The sequence below is a fragment of the Podarcis muralis genome, chromosome 14 (genome assembly GCF_964188315.1).
Source record: "Podarcis muralis chromosome 14, rPodMur119.hap1.1, whole genome shotgun sequence".
Classification (NCBI taxonomy): Eukaryota; Metazoa; Chordata; class Lepidosauria; order Squamata; family Lacertidae; genus Podarcis; species Podarcis muralis.
Window position 1 is genome coordinate 43,011,633 of NC_135668.1, and position 19,392 is coordinate 43,031,024.

Below are 19,392 nucleotides of genomic sequence, written 5' to 3' on the forward strand. Positions count from 1 at the left end.
CTTCCCTACCTCCCCCCCCCATGAGCTAAAGACGTCAGCTTTCAAAAAAATATATGTATGAAAAGAAAGAAACACTGAACAAGGGCATTGCTCTCACAAAAGATATACCATTCCTTCACAGAGAACTCAGCCGTGGAGCCATAAGCTCCTACGCCAATGTTTGCCTAGCGGTTTTCAGACTTTCAGAGAATTTTGTTTACAAAGGGTTGTCTCAGCTGAGGAAGCCCTGCGTTTCCACACTGCAGAAGATTCTGGAGCAAGTTTGGGCAGAGTTCAGGCCAAGGCCAGCCCAAGGCATCTTCTCGCCTGAGGTAAAACAAATAGTGCTTCGTCCTGCGCACTCCCATAGTATCCTTAGCTACTAACCCTCCGCAGAAAACTTCAGAGGCAGTTTTCTCCTTCCCTGCTGGTAAAAATACAACAATGCTCTCTGTGACCAACAATCGCGTGCCTTTTATTTACGCCTTCTATGTTACTGTTTAGGGACGCGGGTGGCGCTGTGGGTAAAAGCCTCAGTGCCTAGGGCTTGCCAATCGAAAGGTTGGCGGTTCGAATCCCCGCGGCGGGGTGCGCTCCTGCTGCTCGGTCCCAGCGCCTGCCAACCTAGCAGTTCGAAAGCACCCCCGGGTGCAAGTAGGGACCGCTTACCAGCGGGAAGGTAAATGGCGTTCCGTGTGCTGTGCTGGCTCGCCAGATGCAGCTTTGTCACGCTGGCCATGTGACCCAGAAGTGTCTGCGGACAGCGCTGGCCCCCGGCCTCTTGAGTGAGATGGGCGCACAACCCCAGAGTCTGTCAAGACTGGCCCGTACGGGCAGGGGTACCTTTACCTTTACCTTACTATGTTACTGTTTATTTCGACAATTTTTATGTCACTTCATCAAAGGAGACCCGATACAATATGACTTAAAATGAGTTAAAACTCATTCAGTTTAAAATCAGAATTCAGTTTTAAAAACCTGCTGGAAATAAGATGAAAGATTATCCAGAAGTGCTGGAGGTTCAAGGGGGCACACCTGACCATAAAATTGGGCCCACAGTATTGAGCGTGCAGCTACTGTTGGATCCAAGCTGTGCATCTGTGTCATGGGGGATCCACTAACAGTCACCCCTCACAAGATCTCAGTGATTAGGCAGGGCTATAAGAGATCAGGCAATCCTTGATATATTCTAGACCCAAGTTGTCAAGTGTCCTGGGAAAAACAGGACATCCCGTTTTCTCACATGACAGCATGGCGGCCATTTTGGGTGCTGCGATATTGCAGGATTTTGTGCTGAGGTCTCGCCCAGAAGAAAGCGCTTCTCTCCTGGGGGGAGTGCTTTTTCGGGGAAACGATCTCGCATGGCACCCCAAAATGCGTGTTTTTGGGTGCCGTGGGAGCACAACCCCGAATATGTTTGTCTTTTGGGCTCTGGGATCTCGTGTGGTTGGGACTCAAGATGCTGGAGGGTATGTAGGGTCCTTGTAAATGAATACAGTGGTACCTCGGGTTAAGTACTTAATTTGTTCCGGAGGTCCGTTCTTAACCTGACACTGTTCTTAACCTGAAGCACCACTTTAGCTAATGGGGCCTCCCGCTGCTGCCACGCCACCGGAGCACAATTTCTGTTCTCATCCTGAAGCAAAGTTCTTAACCCGAGGCACTATTTCTGGGTTAGCGGAGTCTGTAACCTGAAGCGTATGTAACCCGAGGTACCACTGTTCAGAAACTTTTAACCTGGTCCAACAGTGTATGGGCAGCCAGTGCAGACTTTTGATCACCAGAGTTGCGTGATGGCGCCAATCTTCCTCCATTGACAGTCTCACCACAGCATCTTGTAGCAGCTGGAGACTCCGGAAGAGGCCCAAGGGGAGCCTTTCCAAGACACTGCCTGAGGTCGCAGCTGCACAACTGCCAAATGGTAGGGCCGGCCTTCCTTCAGAGTCACTGGATCCGCTTCGTTTTGTTTCGAACAAGAGCCCTGAGGCCTACCAACCCGAGACAGGGGGCAAAACATTGGCTCCGAGGGGCACTTCAAAATAAAGATTGTGGTGACTTTGAGCACGTTTCTCCTTTCAGCAGCCCCACATAGGAAGAAAATAAAGCCACAGTGGCCAACCTGATGCCTGTGGGTTGCTCACAGGCAGGGCAGGAATGCAGTAGCCTTATCCCATCATGTTCTCCAGCGTTCAGAGTCCTGTGCCGCCTGAGGTAATATATAGCCATCATGACTATTAGCCAATGATAGCCATGAAATTGGGGCGTACTCTCCAGTCGGCAAAGAAAGCCTTATGAGCACGTTCCATCTCATTCCCTCACATCTTCATTGGCCACATCTGGAATGGGAGCTGGATGCAGTGAGGCCATCAATTCCCGGAGGCCCCTTGGCCACCTCTACAGAGCATCCCAATCCCCACAGTGGCTTCCCCAGCAGGGGGCAGCCTTGAGCCTGCCAGCCACTCCCCTAGCCGAGTCCCTGTCTGCCTCTGAATCAAACAGAGGCTCTCCGGCGAAAATATAACTCTTCAGGAGCAAACGATAGTGCTTTGGTTCAACTTTATGACCGGGTGTTTCCTAGATCCAAGCCTGAGCGAGTGAATTTTGGAACTGCTGGACAGGAAATAAGCTAATAATGGGATTTTGCAATGCTCAGTTTCCCATATATGGGAGCGAAAATTTGCCACAGGTTAGTTGCTGACCTCCCGGCTATTTGGGTGAATCTTTATTATTTATTATTATTATTATTATAAGAATTCCCTTTGTTCTCCTTGCTCATGTGGCATGCTGAGGAATGTGCTGTACACCAGGGGTGCGCAACTCAAATCACTCCAAAGGCCATTAAAACAATATTAACTCAAGGGAGCTGCACAACTGCATTAATCACCAGAAAGAATTTTTATTATCATTTTTAACTCATTATCCCATGCTTTGTTAACTTCTTGTTTGCCACAGCACCCTGGAGCAGGCAGTCTCATTTCTCTGATCCATCACAGATCTCTCTGAACCCCCCTTCCCTCTCTCACTTCATATAATAATGCTTTTTTATGCATCTTTTATACATTATTCAACTTAAAACATACAGGTAAAGCACACGACTTTCCCAAAGAATAATAGAAACTGTCGTTTGTTAAGGGTGCTGGGAACTGTAGCTCTGTGAGGCAAACTACAGTTCCCAGAATTATTTGGGGGAACCATGTGCTTTAAATGTGCACACAGCCTCCCTCTGCATCCCACAGTGTACCTTCTCTCTGCGCCCTGTGGCAATAAATGAATTTGCAACACCTTGTTGTTCTGTGTGCTGCTTCAGTAGGAAGCAATTGGACAGTTCTTCTTGAAGCGCATAGTATTATGTCTTTAGCCACCGGTGTTTTATTGTGCATGTGTTCTGCAATATTTCATTGACACAATAATACTGCCGTAGTGGTGGATTTATTCTGCTTTGTTCGTTGTTCTGTTATCTTTCCCCAATGCTACTAAATTATCGCTGTCTGGAAGGGCTATAGCGCAACAAAAGCAAGAGAAAAATAAACCAGAACCTCTGTGGTATAAAACAGTACAGTGGTACAGTGGCGTAGCGTGGGTTGTCAGCACCCGGGGCAAGGCAAGTAATTTGCGCCCCCTAACCTGTGGATTTGCGCCCCCTAACCCGTGGATTTGCGCCCCCTAACCCTAACCCCCAGATGTTGCGCCCGGTGCGGCTGGCCCCCCCTGCACCCCCACGCTACGCCACTGCAGTGGTACCTCGGGTTACATACGCTTCAGGTTACATACACTTCAGGTTACACACTCTGCTAACCCAGAAATAGTGCTTCAGGTTAAGAACTTTGCTTCAGGATAAGAACAGAAATCGGGCTCCGGCGGCGCAGCAGCAGCAGGAGGCCCCGTTAGCTAAAGTGGTGCTTCAGGTTAAGAACAGTTTCAGGTTAAGAACGGACCTCCGGAACGAATTAAGTACTTAACCTGAGGTTGCAAATGGGATCCGTTCCGGAGGCCCGTTTGCAACATGAAAAGAGCGCAACCTGCAGTGGCGCGTCTGCGCACGCATGGCTTGCGATTTGCCGCTTCTGCGCATGCACATGACATCATTTTGCGTGTCTGCACATGCATGAGCGGCGAAACCTGGAAGTAACCCTTTCCGGTACTTCCGGGTCACTGAGGGATGTAACCTGAAAGAACGTAACATGAAGCGGACATAACATGAGGTATAACTGTATGGGATTAGAATTCAGCAGGGAGGACGATGGGGGGACAAGAATTAGCACATTTGTCATTGGCTCTGGCGCCCCCTACTGTTGGCCTACCAGCCTTCTGCCCAATCATTCCCAATGGGCATCTGCCACTGGCACTGAGTAGGCCCAGCCCTCTTATGAACTGCGTGGGCTGACTCATGGAAATCCCAGCATTCATCAGGATTTCAAGTTTTGAAACTGTTCACATTTCTCCTTGTATGAGAATGTCATTAAAGGCTGTAAAGAGGCATTCGCTGTCATGGTTCCCAAAGACACAGAGATAAATTATTATTTCATATGCTTTTAGCGGCAAGGATTTTATATGCAAAATACTGGGGGAGGCGGGGGGGGGGGGGAGAGAGAATGTCCCTGTCTAAGGGGATAGCTTATTAAATTATGGGAACTGACAACTCCTGAGCAAAATCACTTGGGTTAAACAAGGGGAAAATAAAATAAATTGGAACAAGAATAGGCGATGTTCAAAGAAGTCCGGAAAAGCAGAAAGAGAGGGATTAGCTACCATCCGTTCTCAGTTGTATGAGAAGATATGAATATGAATCTCCACAAATTGTAGACTTAAATACATAAACAAAAGGGTTCATCAATGCCTACCTCCAATTAACTCCAATTACTTATTCTTCTTATTAAATTATTATTGTTAAACTTCAGTGATTATTTATGTTACTAGGACCAATGTTAATTGCCTAGTTCATTGTTTTGCTGTTGCTGTTTATAATGTTTAGGAGCTGTCCTAAATCACTATTTTTCATTTTGACAGTTTTCCGTGTGTGTGTGTGTGTGTGTGTGTGTGTGTGTGTGAACTGCTCTGCATTAAGTTACCGCAAATAAGCGACCTTAAACAACATGCCAGCTTCTTTACATGCTGAATGTGAAGAATCCACACATCATGGGGAACTGAAGGCTTTCAAGCAGGACAGAGAGCCAGTGTGGTGTAGTGGTTAAGAACGGTAGTCTCGTAATCTGGGGAACTGGGTTCGTGTCTCCGCTCCTCCACATGCAGCTGCTGGGTGACCTTGAGCCAGTCACACTTCTTTGAAGTCTCTCAGCCCCACTCACCTCACAGAGTGTTTGTTGTGGGGGAGGGAGGGAAAGGAGAATGTTAGCCGCTTTGAGACTCCTGAATGGGAGTGAAAGGCGGGATATCAAATCCAAACTCTTCTTCTTCTTCTTCTAAATAGGTCTCTTTCTCTTTTGCAGTGACATATTTGATGCCATGTTCCCTGTCACACACATTGCTGGAGAGACTGTCATACAACAGGGTAAGCGTCCCACCCTGCATATGTCTGGTGGAAGCGTGAAATGCATTGCTCCATGAACATCCATGTTTGGGGGGAAATGCTGTGACCTTGGAGCTCAGCCCCTGCCTCTCTTCTACAAAAAGGGGGGCTGAAAGAGTGACTTCTCTAGTGGGTAACAGGAACGTAGAATCATAGAATCATAGAGTTGGAATAGGCCACAAGGGCAATCGAGTCCAACCCTCTGCCAAGCAGGAAACACCATCAGAGCACCCCTGACATGCCTTCCCATGCCTTCTGCTCTTGTTCCAACTCCTCCCCCAGCCACTTGCCACCCATCAGGGTTTTCTGGGTCTAGAGCAGGGATGGGAAATGGGTCTTCCAAGAGTTGCTGTAGTGCAACTCCTATAATCCTTGAGCATTGGCCACAGGGAATGAAGTTGATTCGAGCTGAAGCTCAACAACAAGCCACAGGTGGTGGGACTGTCCATTAGTTAATGAATTTTGGAAACAGATTGGTATAGAAATATTGGAAGTTGTAGGTAGGAAGGTGGAAATATCTAAATTAATGGTACTTATTAGCCTGAGTAGCACCGAGTTATGGGTAAAATTGATGGTAACTGCAGCCAGACAGGTTATAGCGAGTAATTGGAAAAATGCAGAAGAGCTAGGGGTGAACCAATGGAGGAAAAAATTGAATAATATTATAATTTTAGAATATCTAACTGTGAAGATACACAGAATGAAAGGGTTTAAGGTCAGTGAGAAAGAGGAGGATTGGTTTGAGAAGATACTGAATTATTTGGGTAGATTTGAACAATTTGGGGAAATTAAATTGTTAAAAGTTAAATAAACCTTGTGGAGCGAGGAGTGTTAATGCATATAGAATTGTGCATATGGTCGATTTGAATATGTTATTATTGATTATGTATGCTCAATGTATCGGCCACCTGGGGGGTTTCACTGTTGGGTTTTGGTTGTTTGTAAAAATAAATAAAGAAAGAAAAAACATGCTACAGGCCTTCCAGTCTTGGTCCAGAACCTAGGCCAATGGTTCTCAAAGGGTTTGGCAGGAGAAGATGGCGGGAAGGCTCAAGGACAATCTAATAGGCATTTGAATATTTCAACGTAGTGTAGTATAGTATCAAAATAATTTTGTTGGGATATACAACCAGGGACAGTATCCACGCCTCTGGCTGCTCTACAGTTCTGCTCAACCTGTTGTTGTGAGCAGGGATTTTCAACTCTGACAAATATGAAAGATGAGAAACGAGAAAGTTTCTTTGTGTTGAGGAGAAGATGCACATTTTTTTGGTCTTAAATTAGACCTAATATAAACAAGATTACCCGGCAAAAGCAAGCTCGCACTTCTCATCGAGTTTGTACACATGCTTAAGGTACATATCTAAGAGGCTAGTTTAAAATTATATTTTGGGAATGGTTCATGTTCTTATGTAGCTGCATTGTTTTATATTTTCTTGATGTCCCATGACCGTATTCTAAAGTAGTTGTGTTCTATAACACCATCAAGCACTGCTAGGAGTTGTTTATTTATTCCCTCCCCCAATGTATTTCTTGTCAATTAAAAAATTGGCATGATGTGAGCAAATTTTCATTCTGAAAGTGTGGTCCAGAGAAGAAAGTTTGAGAACCACTGACTTAGACTGTTGGGAAAGTGTAGGGAGAGCAGTTGGATGGAGAAAGTGATGACTGAGAAGGAGGTTTAGTTGCCTTTCCACCTGCCTGCCATTTATTTGGTGGAAGAATCGTCTTCCCAGGAGAAGTGACCCATGGGCTTTGAAGGCACCAGCCAGAAGTGTAGCATGTATTTATTTATTTATTATTTATTTATTGCATTTACATCCCACCTCCTTCTCCAAGGAGCTGAAGGTAGTGTTCACGATTCTCCGCCTTCACGTTTATTCTCCACAACAACCCTGGCAGATAGGGCTGAGAGGCAAGGATTGGCCCAAGAATACCCAGTGAGCTTCAGGGCTCTGTGAGAATTTCAACCCTGGCCTCCCAGGTCCTAGGTCTGGCACTCTAAACACAAGCTTTCTGTAGTGCTGGCCTTAATTCACTTGAGAAAAGCTGCCTGAGTATCTTTGCTAGAAACACAATTAATAAGGAAAGCTGAAATTGAAGATGTGTTAATGAGAGTTAATATACTTGGCAGTTCATCATGTCATGCGCTTACTTGCCAGATGGCTATGCAGTAAAATGCAGAAATACTTTAATTTCCAGCGATATCCTGTTGATCATGAATATATAAGGTGGTATTTTGAAATAACCAAATACACAAGTTGGAAATGGGAGCTCTTGCCTGGTTCCATGAGTCTGCGCGAGAGTCTGCTGTCTCCATTTTGGAAACGGTTTGTGAAAACCATCAAAACTTGTTTTTGTTTCCTTGCAGGAGACGAAGGAGACAACTTCTATGTAATCGACCAAGGAGAAGTGGATGTAAGTGCGAATTCACCTCTTACCTGATGGAATTTTGTGGTTTCCCTTCAGATCTTATTCATGCTACCTCGGGAACAGAAAAAAACTGCCTTATACTCAGACCTCCTGGTCCACTTAGTATTGCCTACACTGACTGGCAGTGGCTCCAGTCATCCTTGGCATGTCTGGAGGGACAAAGTGTGGGTTGCCACTTGCATTGCTGGACATTGTGTAGATCCTACAAAGAGAGAGAGAGAGAGAGAGAGAGAAGCAACTTCAAAGGCACATTTAACTTCAGTGTGGACGAGCCATTTGTATTATGTTCGAACCAAGTCATCGTGCCCTAAAAAATACTTTCCCTCTTCCCATATGTCCACCCAGCTCAGTTTTAAAAACCTTGCTTCCACGATAGGTTCTAGTCCGAAAGGGAGCAGCTCTTTGGGGCTGACTTGGCTTGCAAGAAGCAATTTTCCCACGCGGCACAGTTCGTGAGCCAAGCTTATTTGTCCGCGTGAAGTAGGTTAATGGGGTATCATATGCAAACAAATTACTTTAGAAGCCATATTAACCACACCTGTAGGCAAGACATTTTGCCACTGGATGATCGAGATGGAAGGCTATCAAGATGGAATGCACCCGAGGGGCCGCGAGAAAGGAGAGCAGACTATTTTCGGTAATCACCCAGTTTAGTTTACGTGTAGCTTGCCTCTTCCCATAGAGGACGAGAGCGGCAGCCTCGGGCTGATGGTTTCATCTTCAGGAATCTCACTGTGCTCTTCAGAACTTGCTCCCGAAGGGCTAAACCTTGAATTGGAGGTGCTTGCAAAAGGAGCCCTTTCATCAAGCAGATGCGAGATTCGTCCTGGCTGTATAGATGCCTGGGCACCCGAAAGTTCTGTCCCATGCCATTCAGGGAGATAGCATTACAGATAGGGAAACCAGCTTAAGAACTTTAGAAACACACACACACACACAGGCTGGATTGTGCATCTGTTAAGGGATGACGTTGAGATACAAGCAGAGATCCCCTTAACCCCCTCCAGTCTGGAACAAGCATCAATAGATTCAGGAGAGTGGTCCTTTTTATTTTTTTTGTGGGGACAAGAACCCCAAAATCCCATGATGTACAGAACATGCCCAGAGGCCATGAGATGATGATGGGCTGTTTTAAAAAAATGAAGGGAAGGGAACACAATGGAGTAGATGGAATGCCAACCAGGGAGCATTCCACTCTGCAATTTTTTGTTGCAGAACCTGGTGGGTGTTTGTTGCTGCTGTTAACAATCATCTAGAAGATCAGATGCTTGAGGTTGTTGTTCTGAAATCCTCTTTGTAGTTTTTAAAAGTAAGCTTTGGAAATGTGATTTGTGTGTGTGTGTGTGTGTGTGTGTGTGTGTGTGTGGGTTATTTCAGTAATGGCTAATCTCAGGGACGCAGGGATCAGGTTATCTGATGCGGAAAGTCTCTTCCCATCCCTCTTCTATTTCAAGAAGCAAGCGGTGTATTTTAAGCTGCCCAGCAGCTCCTTGCAGTTATTTTAGTGAGAGGCATCTTCTTCTTCTTTTTAAAAAAGTGCTTGTTTGTGTCAGGGGACCGTCTAATTGGCATTGTTCGGAATTGAAAACCTCACACTCCGAAAGTCACTCCTCAGGAAATCCGTGTGACTCATTGTTCCTATCAAGGAAGGTAGCAATGCCACATCAGCAGGTCAAGGAGGGGAGGCAAAACTTGACAATTATCACAACTGCAGTGTTTATAGACGTGTGGTAACGTTGGATTTATTTTTAAAACTTAGTGGCACCTTAGCAGCCAACAGGCTTGCGGAGGCATGAGCGTGGCCAGGAATCTATTCTGCCCTGCAGTAAGGGGACAGGCATCAAAATCTGGCACCTAGGTACCCCCAGATCCTGTGCCAAGGCAGGTCAAATTGTGCATGCTAAGAAACGGTGCACATTTGCTCCTTCTCTCAAGGTCTACTGCCACTAGCCGCCTCCAAAACTCTCCTCAAAAAAAGTGCACTTTCTACAAAGCCTTCAGCTCATCCCCACAGACTCCATCTCTTGCTGAACCTAAGGCTGTGCAAACCCAGGGCCGGATTTAGGTTTGATGAGGCCCTAAGCTACTGAAGGTAATGGGGCCCTTTATATGTCCAGCTGTCCTTTGTCAACAACAAATTGCCACTGTTTTTTGTGTTGGATATATGCTATATGGTAATTTATGGACCTAATAGGTATCTAAACCCATCTGCACATAACAAAATAGGAGCCTGCACAACACAAATCACTGTTGCTGTATGTAGGTTTTATTTTATTTGTTTTTTTATCTTATATTTTGGAAATGTACATCCAGGTTTTTTCCCTTTAATTTTTTTGGGGGCCCCCAAGAGAGTGGGACCCTAAGCTATACCCAGTTTAGTTTATACGTAAATCTGGCACTGTGCGCACCCCATCCATATTTAAGCACACCCCATAATAAAACTAAAACTACCCTAATAAAAATAAAACTACCCCAGAAGCTCTGGTTTTCTCCTCACAGAACTACAATGCCCAGCACCCTTAATGAACTACAGTTCCCAAGATTCTCTGGGGGGAAAGCCCTGAGCTTTAAACGGACAGTGCGGATGTGACCACTGGTCAAACTACACATTGCAGGGATGGATCCTGAGCATATACTCTGCTGCTGAGCTGTTGCCACTCTGTGTGGCTGTCATCTGTCAGCATTCTGCAGAGTGGGCCATATCTTGGTGATAGACCACATGTTTTGCCTACAGAAGGTCTCAGGTTTAAACAACAGCATCTCTGGGTAGGGCTAGGAATAGCCGCTGCCTGAGACCCTACGCAGCCACTGCCAGTCTGTGAAAACAGTGCTGAGCTACATGGACCAGTGGTCTGACTCAGTATAAGACAAGCACCCTGTGTTCGTTCTCCTGGACAAGATGGACAAATAGTCTGACCTAGGATCCATCCATCCATCCATCCATCCACCCACCCACCCACCCACCCATTTCTCTCTCACCTTTCCTCTAAGGAACTCAAGATGGTGTATATGCTCCTCCCCCTCTTCATTTTAACCTCACAACAACCCTGAGAGGTAGGTTAGGCTGAAAGAGAGCATCTGGTCTTAGGTACCCAGCAAGCTTCATGACCTAGTGGGGATTTGAACCCTAACGAACTCCATCTGCAGGAGTCTCATATGTTTGCAGAATGGTGCTTGCCTCCCTCTCATGTACCTCTAATCAGCGGGGGGGGGGGGGGACATAACCATGCTTGGAGAGGGGGGGGGAATCATTCCATCTAGCATTCTGATGAAACACATTTGCCTTAGTGTGATGTTGAATTCTTCCCCTGGTCTCCCCGGTCCTAGTCCAACACTCTAACCTCTACACCACACTGCATAACAGCTTGGCTTCACTTGATCTGCTGACAATGGCCCCTCTCACAATTGGATGCTATTACTCACAGAATACTTTGAATAAAAATAGTGTTGTTCTTCTTGACAGTATTTTTTTTTATTATTTATTAAAGTTTTTAAACATTCAAAACACCAAACACTTATAAAACCATCACCATTATACATTAAACAAACATGAAATAAGAAGAAAACACACAAAAATAACTAAAAAGATAACACATACTACAAAGCAACAGCAAAATCAAATAATTCATAGCCATATTATCTTTCTCTTGGACCTCCTCACATCTCCCGTTCCTGCGTTCCCAATTTCTAGAGTTATAAACAGCAAGTTATGACCTTATTTCATACCTTATTTTGTAGTTTTCCAATACTATGTGAATATATATATATTTTTCCTGAACTTAAATACTTAATTTAAACATAATATTAATCTTTAGATTTTTATTCTTCTGAGGTTTCACTTATTCTCATATTCTCTTCACCTTATTTACTGATGCCCTGTTATTCTCATTCCTGCACCTTTCTTAGCACTCATATAGTTTACAATGTTTTTGTAAATAGAGTTCTTCTTGACAGTATTCCGCCTGTGTACATACATAGGTTAACTTTTTCCGCTAAGCCTGATTTGCATATGTTTAAATGAGTTGCCCTTGGCTTTTACTCAGAATGATCCATTGACCATGTTCTTTTGAGTCCTGGGTTGCCCTGGAAAGAGGAGAGAAAGACTGCTCTCTCTCTCTCTCTCTCTCTCTCTCTCTCTCTCTCTCTCTCTCTCTCTCTGTGTGTGTGTGTTTGGGGGGGGGCGGTCAGATCCTGTTGCATCCCCATTTCCATCCCTAGGAAGCCTGCTACTTTGCTATTACAATTGATCTTCCAGTCACCTTGTTTATTCACATTCAAAGTCTCCGAATCCAGAAAATCTAGATAGAGAAGCAGCTTAAGTCTCTTTCCGTCTTGGTGGTCAGACAGTCGCATCGCTTCCTCATGAAGCCTGGCGACCTGCCTAAACATATCTGGTGAAACATAAATGATGGGCTTCCAGAAAAAAAACCCCTCTGAAAGTACCTGCTCCAAAGTGTGTGTTTTTGATGGGGGGGGGGGGAGGAGTCCCAGATCTATATTTCCAAATATAAACCTCCTTCCTGTTGGTTACTTTCATTTTACAAGCCTCGCTCTTTCCCCCTTTTCGTCCCTGCATAAAAAGAAAATAAGGCTCAGCCGTTTCACTGTAGAACAGCTCTTACGGTCAGAAAGTTCTTCTTGATTTTGAGCTGGAATTTCTTTTCTTATACAGTGGTACCTCTGGTTAAGAACTTAATTCGTTCTGGAGGTCCGTTCTTAACCTGAAACTGTTCTTAACCTGAGGTTCCACTTTAGCTAATGGGGCCTCCTGCTGCTGCCACCGCGCGATTTCTCTTCTCATCCTGAGGTAAAGTTGTTAACCTGAGGTACTACTTCCAGGTTAGCAGAGTCTGTAACCTGAAGCGTTTGTAACCCGAAACGTTTGTAACCCGAGGTACCACTGTAACTTGAAGCCATTGGTTCAGGTCCAACCCCCTGGCACAGGAGAAAATAAGCTTGCTGCATCTTCCATGTGGCAGCCCTTTAGATTTTTGAATCTATATCATATCGCCTCTCACTCTCTTCTTTTTCATCATCACCATCAACTGTTTGCTTGCATAACTACAGTACAAAGCACACCATATGAAGAACGGTCGAAGCAGCTGGGTATTTTAGCCGGGAAAAGAGGAGACAAGAAAGGAGTTACTGCTCAACATTGGAACGGGCTTCATCAGGAGGCTGTGGGCTCTCCTTCATCTGAGTTTTTAAAGCAGAGGTTGGATGGCTGGGCTGGACTAAATGACCCTTCAGGTCCCTTACAAATTTACAGTTCTATTATTCTATGAGAGCAGCTCACTACATCACCAGAGTTTACATAACAAAATATAAAAATTCCTCAACATTTAAGTTGAAAGGCATAGCAAAGTTTAAATAGCCACGGGCGTGAGTATTAATAGGCTAATCAAAACACCCAAATAGATATACACTTAGATTGAACAATGCACAAATTATTCATACTAATGCTAACAACAGACGTCAAAAATTAAAAAAAAACACAACCCACTGAAATAGCAGCAAAAATAATACGCCTTAACCAAAACTAAACATTGCCCCCAGCTACAGCAACTAAACAAGACCCCACCCTGGGAGCCTCTGGGCAGCTGCAGGAACAGCCTTTGTAGCTGGAGTCACAGAGGGTGGGAAAGGGGAGAAATCTGATTCAGTTTGCATTTAAAGGTGAACCTACCTAATTTATGCTTTCCAGACACTATGCAAACCGAAGCAAGCCACCCTTTGAAATTTGCACTTCTCCGAGTTTTGCAATGCCATTCCCCACCCCGGGTCATGTGTGCCCAAATGCACATATTAGAGTAAAGCGTGTATAAAAAATGCACATGTTGGTGAAAATGACCTGCAAAAAAATTAATAATTAAAAAATGCATTATGTTTGGGTAAAATTGCTTTGCGAAAATGTGAAATTCGTACTAAAAATGCTGATGAATTTTCATGAGGATTAAAAGGAAGACACTAATGATAAATTGCAGCAGATTGCGGCGGGGGAGGGGAGATAAACTGAAAGAACAAAATTGTCAGATTTATTTTAATTATCTTACCTTGGTCTAGTCCAGCATTTTGACTGGCAATAAATGGCTCTCCCATATCATAGGCAGAGGTTCCCCCCAAGACCCATTTAAATAGAGAAGCCAAGGACTGAACCTCAGGCTTAATACGTGCAAATCATGTGCTTTTCCACTGAACCCAACACAACTCTACTCCAAATAACAAACTTGGTTTCTTATATTACTTAAATTGGTGTGCATGTGTCCTTTTCATCTCTCAAGAAGCAGATTTCTTAAAACTTTCCCCCACACCCTGTCTTTGGGTGTGTGTGGGGGGGGGGGAAGTGCTCCTTTTGGCTGATATTTTTCACCTTTCTTCATTCTTTCTCAGGAAACCAGAAGGCTAAAATAAGCTGGGACCTTAAAAAGACTTCTTCCACGTGGACAATGTTTCATTCTTCCTCCTTTTTTAAAAAAAGAGGCAGATTTGCAAGTAAACTTAGCGTGACTGAACTTTCAGCCCAGAGGACAGGATGACAGGGCCATGTATCATCAATACACTTTGTCATCATCGCGAAAACAAAATTTACTGTGTCATGTCTGGCCAAGCAGTGAGGTTTTAAACTTTGAGTACAGTGTCTTCCTGTTTCAAACACTCCGGTCATTTGTGTTAGTTCCTCCAACCCCCAAAGCACACTTTCCCCCCCTTTCATGAGGCTGATATTAGAAAATGACATTTTTATTGGGGAAGTGAATGCAGGTTCTTAAGTTCACATCGCTGGAGAATTGCAACACGTCCACACAGCTACATTATGCGCTCCTTCTTGGTCACTAGGGAAGGGAGAAAGGGTGGTTTCCGAGCACAATTCAAAATGTTGGTGCTGACCTTTAAAGCCCTACACGGCTTCGGCACTGTATACCTGAAGAAGCATAGCCACCTCAATTGGTCAGTTCAGAGACTGAGTTCCAGCACCGAGGGCCTTCTGGCGGTTCCCTCATTGCAAGAAGTGAGCTTACAGGAAACTGGCAGAGGGCCTTCTTGGTAGTGGCGCCTGCCCTGTGGAACACCCTCCCATTTGACGTCAAGGAAATAAACTGGGCTCTTTTTATTTTAGATGGAACTCACCAGAACTCAGTTCTGGCACCTCTCAGGTGGTCGCCATTGCTATTCTAAGAGGTGTTCATGGCACTGCTTTTTCTAGAAAAGTAGCACTGTAAATAAACAACTATTTGACTTTTAAAAGACATCTGAAGGCAGCTTTGTATCGGGAAGTTTTTAATGTTTGATGTTTTCCTGTGTTCTGTGCATTGGCTCCCAGTACATTTCCGAGCACAATTCAAAGTGTTGGTGCTGACCTTTAAAACCCTAAACGGCCTCGGCCCAGAATACCTGAAGTAGCGTCTCCACCTCCATCGTTCTGCCCGGACACTGAGATCCAGTGCCGAGGGCCTTCTGGCAGTTCCCTCATTGCAAGAAGTGAGGTTACAGGGAACCAGACAGAGGGCCTTCTCAGTAGTGGCACCCGCCCTGTGGAATGCCTTCCCTTCAGATGTGAAGGAAACAAGTAGCTATCTTATCTCTAAAAGACATCTAAAGGCAGCCCTGTTTAGGGAAGTTTTTAATATTTAATGTTGTATTGTTTTTAACACTTGATTGGGAGCTGCCCAGAGTGGCTGGGGAAACGCAGCCAGATGGGCGGGGTATAAATAAATTATTATTATTATTATTATTATTATTATTAATTTTAATTTGTTGCCCACTCTGGGCAGCTTCCAACGTAAAATAAAAGAACATAACAAAACATCAAATATTAAAAGCTTCCTGATACAGCGCTGCCCTCGGTTGTCAATGGAAGCTTGTGGAGTAGGTTACCTCCTTGACATCTGACAAGAGAGCATTCCACAGGGCGGGCGCCACTACTAAGAAGGCCCTCTGCCTGGTTCCCTGTAACCTCCCTTCCTGCAATGAGGGAGCCTCCAGAAGGCCCCTGTGCTGGACCCCAGAGAGCTACTGTCCGTCCGTGTGGACAGTAGGGAGCTAGATGGACCAAAAGTTTGACTCAGTATAAAGCAACTTCCTGTGTGCCTGCGGCCCCAGCAATTGCTTGAATTCCACTTTGCTAATGAAGTTTATAAAGCAGAGGCGTGCGGTGGGGGAGAGAAAGGCATCCCTTTTATGTAAAGATCTTTCCCCTGTTCCATGCTGGATTTCTTTTGAGTTTCACAATGGTGGTGTTTTCCTGCAAACTTCCTTGCAGCTACCTTCTCCTCTCCTTTCAAGTCCGACAGTATTGCCGAAACAGAAAGAGGAAGACAGTGACAGCCCTGCCCCTTGGTTCTGTGCGCGCCAGACTCTACAAAGAGGGTGCGTTGGGGGAAACCCTCAGATGCCAACACACCACAGGGAGCTGGAAACTCAAAGAGCAAATGCAGCCCTTGTACTAAAAGCAAGAAGACTTGAAATTCTGTCCGCAAAGCAGGTTGTTCCACCAATCACTGCGGTTGTTTTTAGTGACTCTGTAAGGAAATGGCTCAGCTATTGTTTCTGGACTGTTGACTTACAGAGACCCATAGCATGTGAGGGAGACAGCTATTTTTTGGAATGTGCATTTTGCAACGTGTATTTTGGAAGAACAGTCATTTCCCCTTCAACTAAGTTCCTAAATTGGTTTTTTTTTTTTAGAAAAATCTGTGTATTAAACTTCCTTGAAAATTCAAATTAAAAAAAACAAAACAGATACAAAGGGTAAGTTATTAATATAACAGGCTTTGTACAGCTCAATAGCTATACATAAAGATAATCTCAATGCATTCTGCCCCCTTTACAGGGTTTCCATTACAAAATTCTTCTTTACAGGGTTGTGAGATGAAGAGATAACTCAGAAGTCCCATAATCTAGTGTACATCAAGGATGAGGAAGGAGGAGGCATTATCCTTTACACTTGTGTCATCAATAAAGACTTTCCTCAATTTTTTCCTCAAATGGGTTGACTATCTTTTGCCCCTGGTTGCCCTTAACTCAATAAAACCAATTTAGTTAAGGGTAACCAGGGGTTTTGTTTTGGAAAAATCTGTGATATTTGCAGACATTCACAAATTATATTACTGTGGAAAATGGATATTGAAGTTGGAAGGATAAAAGCTTGACATTGGTTAGGCAATGGTCTGAATCTCTTATTGCCCTTTCTCGTTTGAATCTATGTCTTGCAATTGTCAATCTCCTTTGGACAACACATGAGAAAGCCTATGCTACTATACATTGGGTGGGGCGGAGGGGAAAAAAATTAGGGCAAGGGCCACATTCTCTTCTGAGCAGCGTTCTGAGGGCTGCTGTCAGGCTTTAGGGAATCCGACCCCCCTCCCTCATGGCAGGCTGCCAGTAATGGAAAGACAAGAAGCTCTTACCAAGTCTTTTATTCAATATTCACAGAGAGAGCCGTAGAAATGCTGTCTGTTGGATAATGGCGTTGCTTCGAGTAATCTCTTCCCTCCCTTCCCTTCTCCGTCGTCAACAGCCTCACCTCCCTTACGGTGTCTGCTTAGGGACAATTGCCTCTGGGCTCTCTGCTCTCCTACTTTCATTGCTCTCCGTGTTCTGGGAGAACGGGGGGTCTGGAATGCTCTCTAGCGATAATGCGTCAGCCAGCTGTTCCTGCTCCGCTTCTCCCGTTATTTCCCAGCTTTGCCCCTCTTCTATCTCTGAGCTGTGACCCTCTGCAAACCACCGTTGTAAATCTATACCATCTTCCTCTTCTCAGGAAGCTTCAGGAGAAGGGGGAGGCCATCTCCACCATTCCTCTTCAGTCCATGTCAAAAGTTGGCAGAGAAATGAATGTAAATGTTTCCTTTGTACATTGACCTCTGCACACACACCCTTCTCTAGCCTCCATCTGGGAAAGTAAGGAGCATCATCAGAGCTCAGGAACACATTCCAGGCAGGCCAAAACGTTCTGGGTACCAAACAAGGCCAGTGAAGGGTGTGGCCTGATGGGAGTAATGACAGCCACATAGAAAGGCCTGGAGGGCCGCATTTGATTGCCTGGCCTGGGGGCCCCCTTCTATATACTGTATGTTTCAATTAACACTGATGAATTATTCTAACACATAGAATCATAGAACTGTAGAGTTGGAAGGAAACCCAGCTAGATGGGCAGGTAATAATAATAATAATAATAATAATAATAATAATAATAATAATAATAATAATAATAATTTATTATTTGTACCCCGCCCATCTGGCTGGGTTTCCCCAGCCACTCTGGGCGGCTTCCATAAAAACCAAAGATACAGTAAAATATCACAGATTAAAAACTTCCCTGAACAGGGCTGCCTTAAGATGTCTTCTGAATGTCAGGTAGTTATTTATTGCTTTGACATCTGATGGGACATCTGAAAGGGCAATAAGAGATTCAGATAATAAATAATAAAATTGTTTTCATCATCATCATCTAGTCCATGGGTAGGCAACCTAAGGCCTGTGGGCTGTATCCGGCCCAATCACCTAAATCCGGGCCGCGGACAGTCCAGGAATCAGTGTGTTTTTACATGAGTAGAATGTGCACTTTTATTTAAAATGCATCTCTGGGTTATTTGTGGGGCCTGCCTAGTGTTTTTACATGAGTAGAATGTGTGCTTTTATTTAAAATGCATCTCTGGGTTATTTGTGGGGCATAGGAATTCGTTCACCCCCCCAAAAAAAATATAGCCTGGCCCCCCACAAGGTCTGAGGGACAGTGGATTGGCCCCCTGCTGAAAAAGTTTGCTGACCCCTGATCTAGTCCAGCCCCCTCCAATGCAGGAATATGCAGCTGCCCCATACGGGAATCAAACCTGCAACCTTGGCGTTATCAGCACTGTGTTCTAACCAACTGAGCTATCACTGATGCTCACATAGCTTTTTTCCCTCACTGGCAGGTGTATGTGAACGGAGAATGGGTCACCAGCATTGGAGAAGGAGGAAGCTTTGGAGAACTCGCCCTCATCTACGGAACGCCAAGGGCTGCAACGGTTAAAGCCAAGACAGACCTCAAGCTTTGGGGTATCGACAGGGACAGCTACAGGCGCATTCTAATGGTGGGTTTAAAACCTAATTATTTGCCTAAGTTATTGCTGCTATTTCACTGGTTCCTTTACAGATGCTGTAAACCCATATGGTGCTTTAGTGTTTTACAACAGAGGTTAAAGGTTTTGAAAATTGAGGGTTTGGTGTCTGCTCTGCTTGGAAAATCAACAGCAGTGCATGGGTTTCTACTGTGGGAGAGAAAGGCACTGTAAACAGAATGCACCATCCCATATTGTCTTTATGAGAAGTGAGATGCTTCCAGCCTTCCCCTTTTGCCTCCAGAAAAGTAGCCAGCAGGAAAACGGTCAGGACCTGGCTGGGGTCACGTCATGGGCGGCCAAACCCAAATCTAAGCCTGGAAGTTGCAAAAAGGATGGAAGTAGTGGGAAGCT

At 44.8% G+C, this 19,392-nt stretch overlaps 1 protein-coding gene across 6 annotated transcripts in view; it reads left to right on the forward strand.

The window, feature by feature from the left end:
- The window catches only part of PRKAR1B (protein kinase cAMP-dependent type I regulatory subunit beta), a 119,276-nt gene that overhangs the window by 41,613 nt on the left and 58,271 nt on the right, over positions 1-19,392 (forward strand). For all 6 annotated transcript variants that reach the window (XM_028705700.2, XM_028705701.2, XM_028705699.2 and 3 more), the window contains 3 exons: positions 5,427-5,488; positions 7,878-7,924; positions 18,853-19,011. In XM_028705700.2, coding sequence (XP_028561533.1) covers positions 5,427-5,488; positions 7,878-7,924; positions 18,853-19,011 — 268 coding nt within the window. The remainder of the gene's footprint in view (positions 1-5,426; positions 5,489-7,877; positions 7,925-18,852; positions 19,012-19,392) is intronic.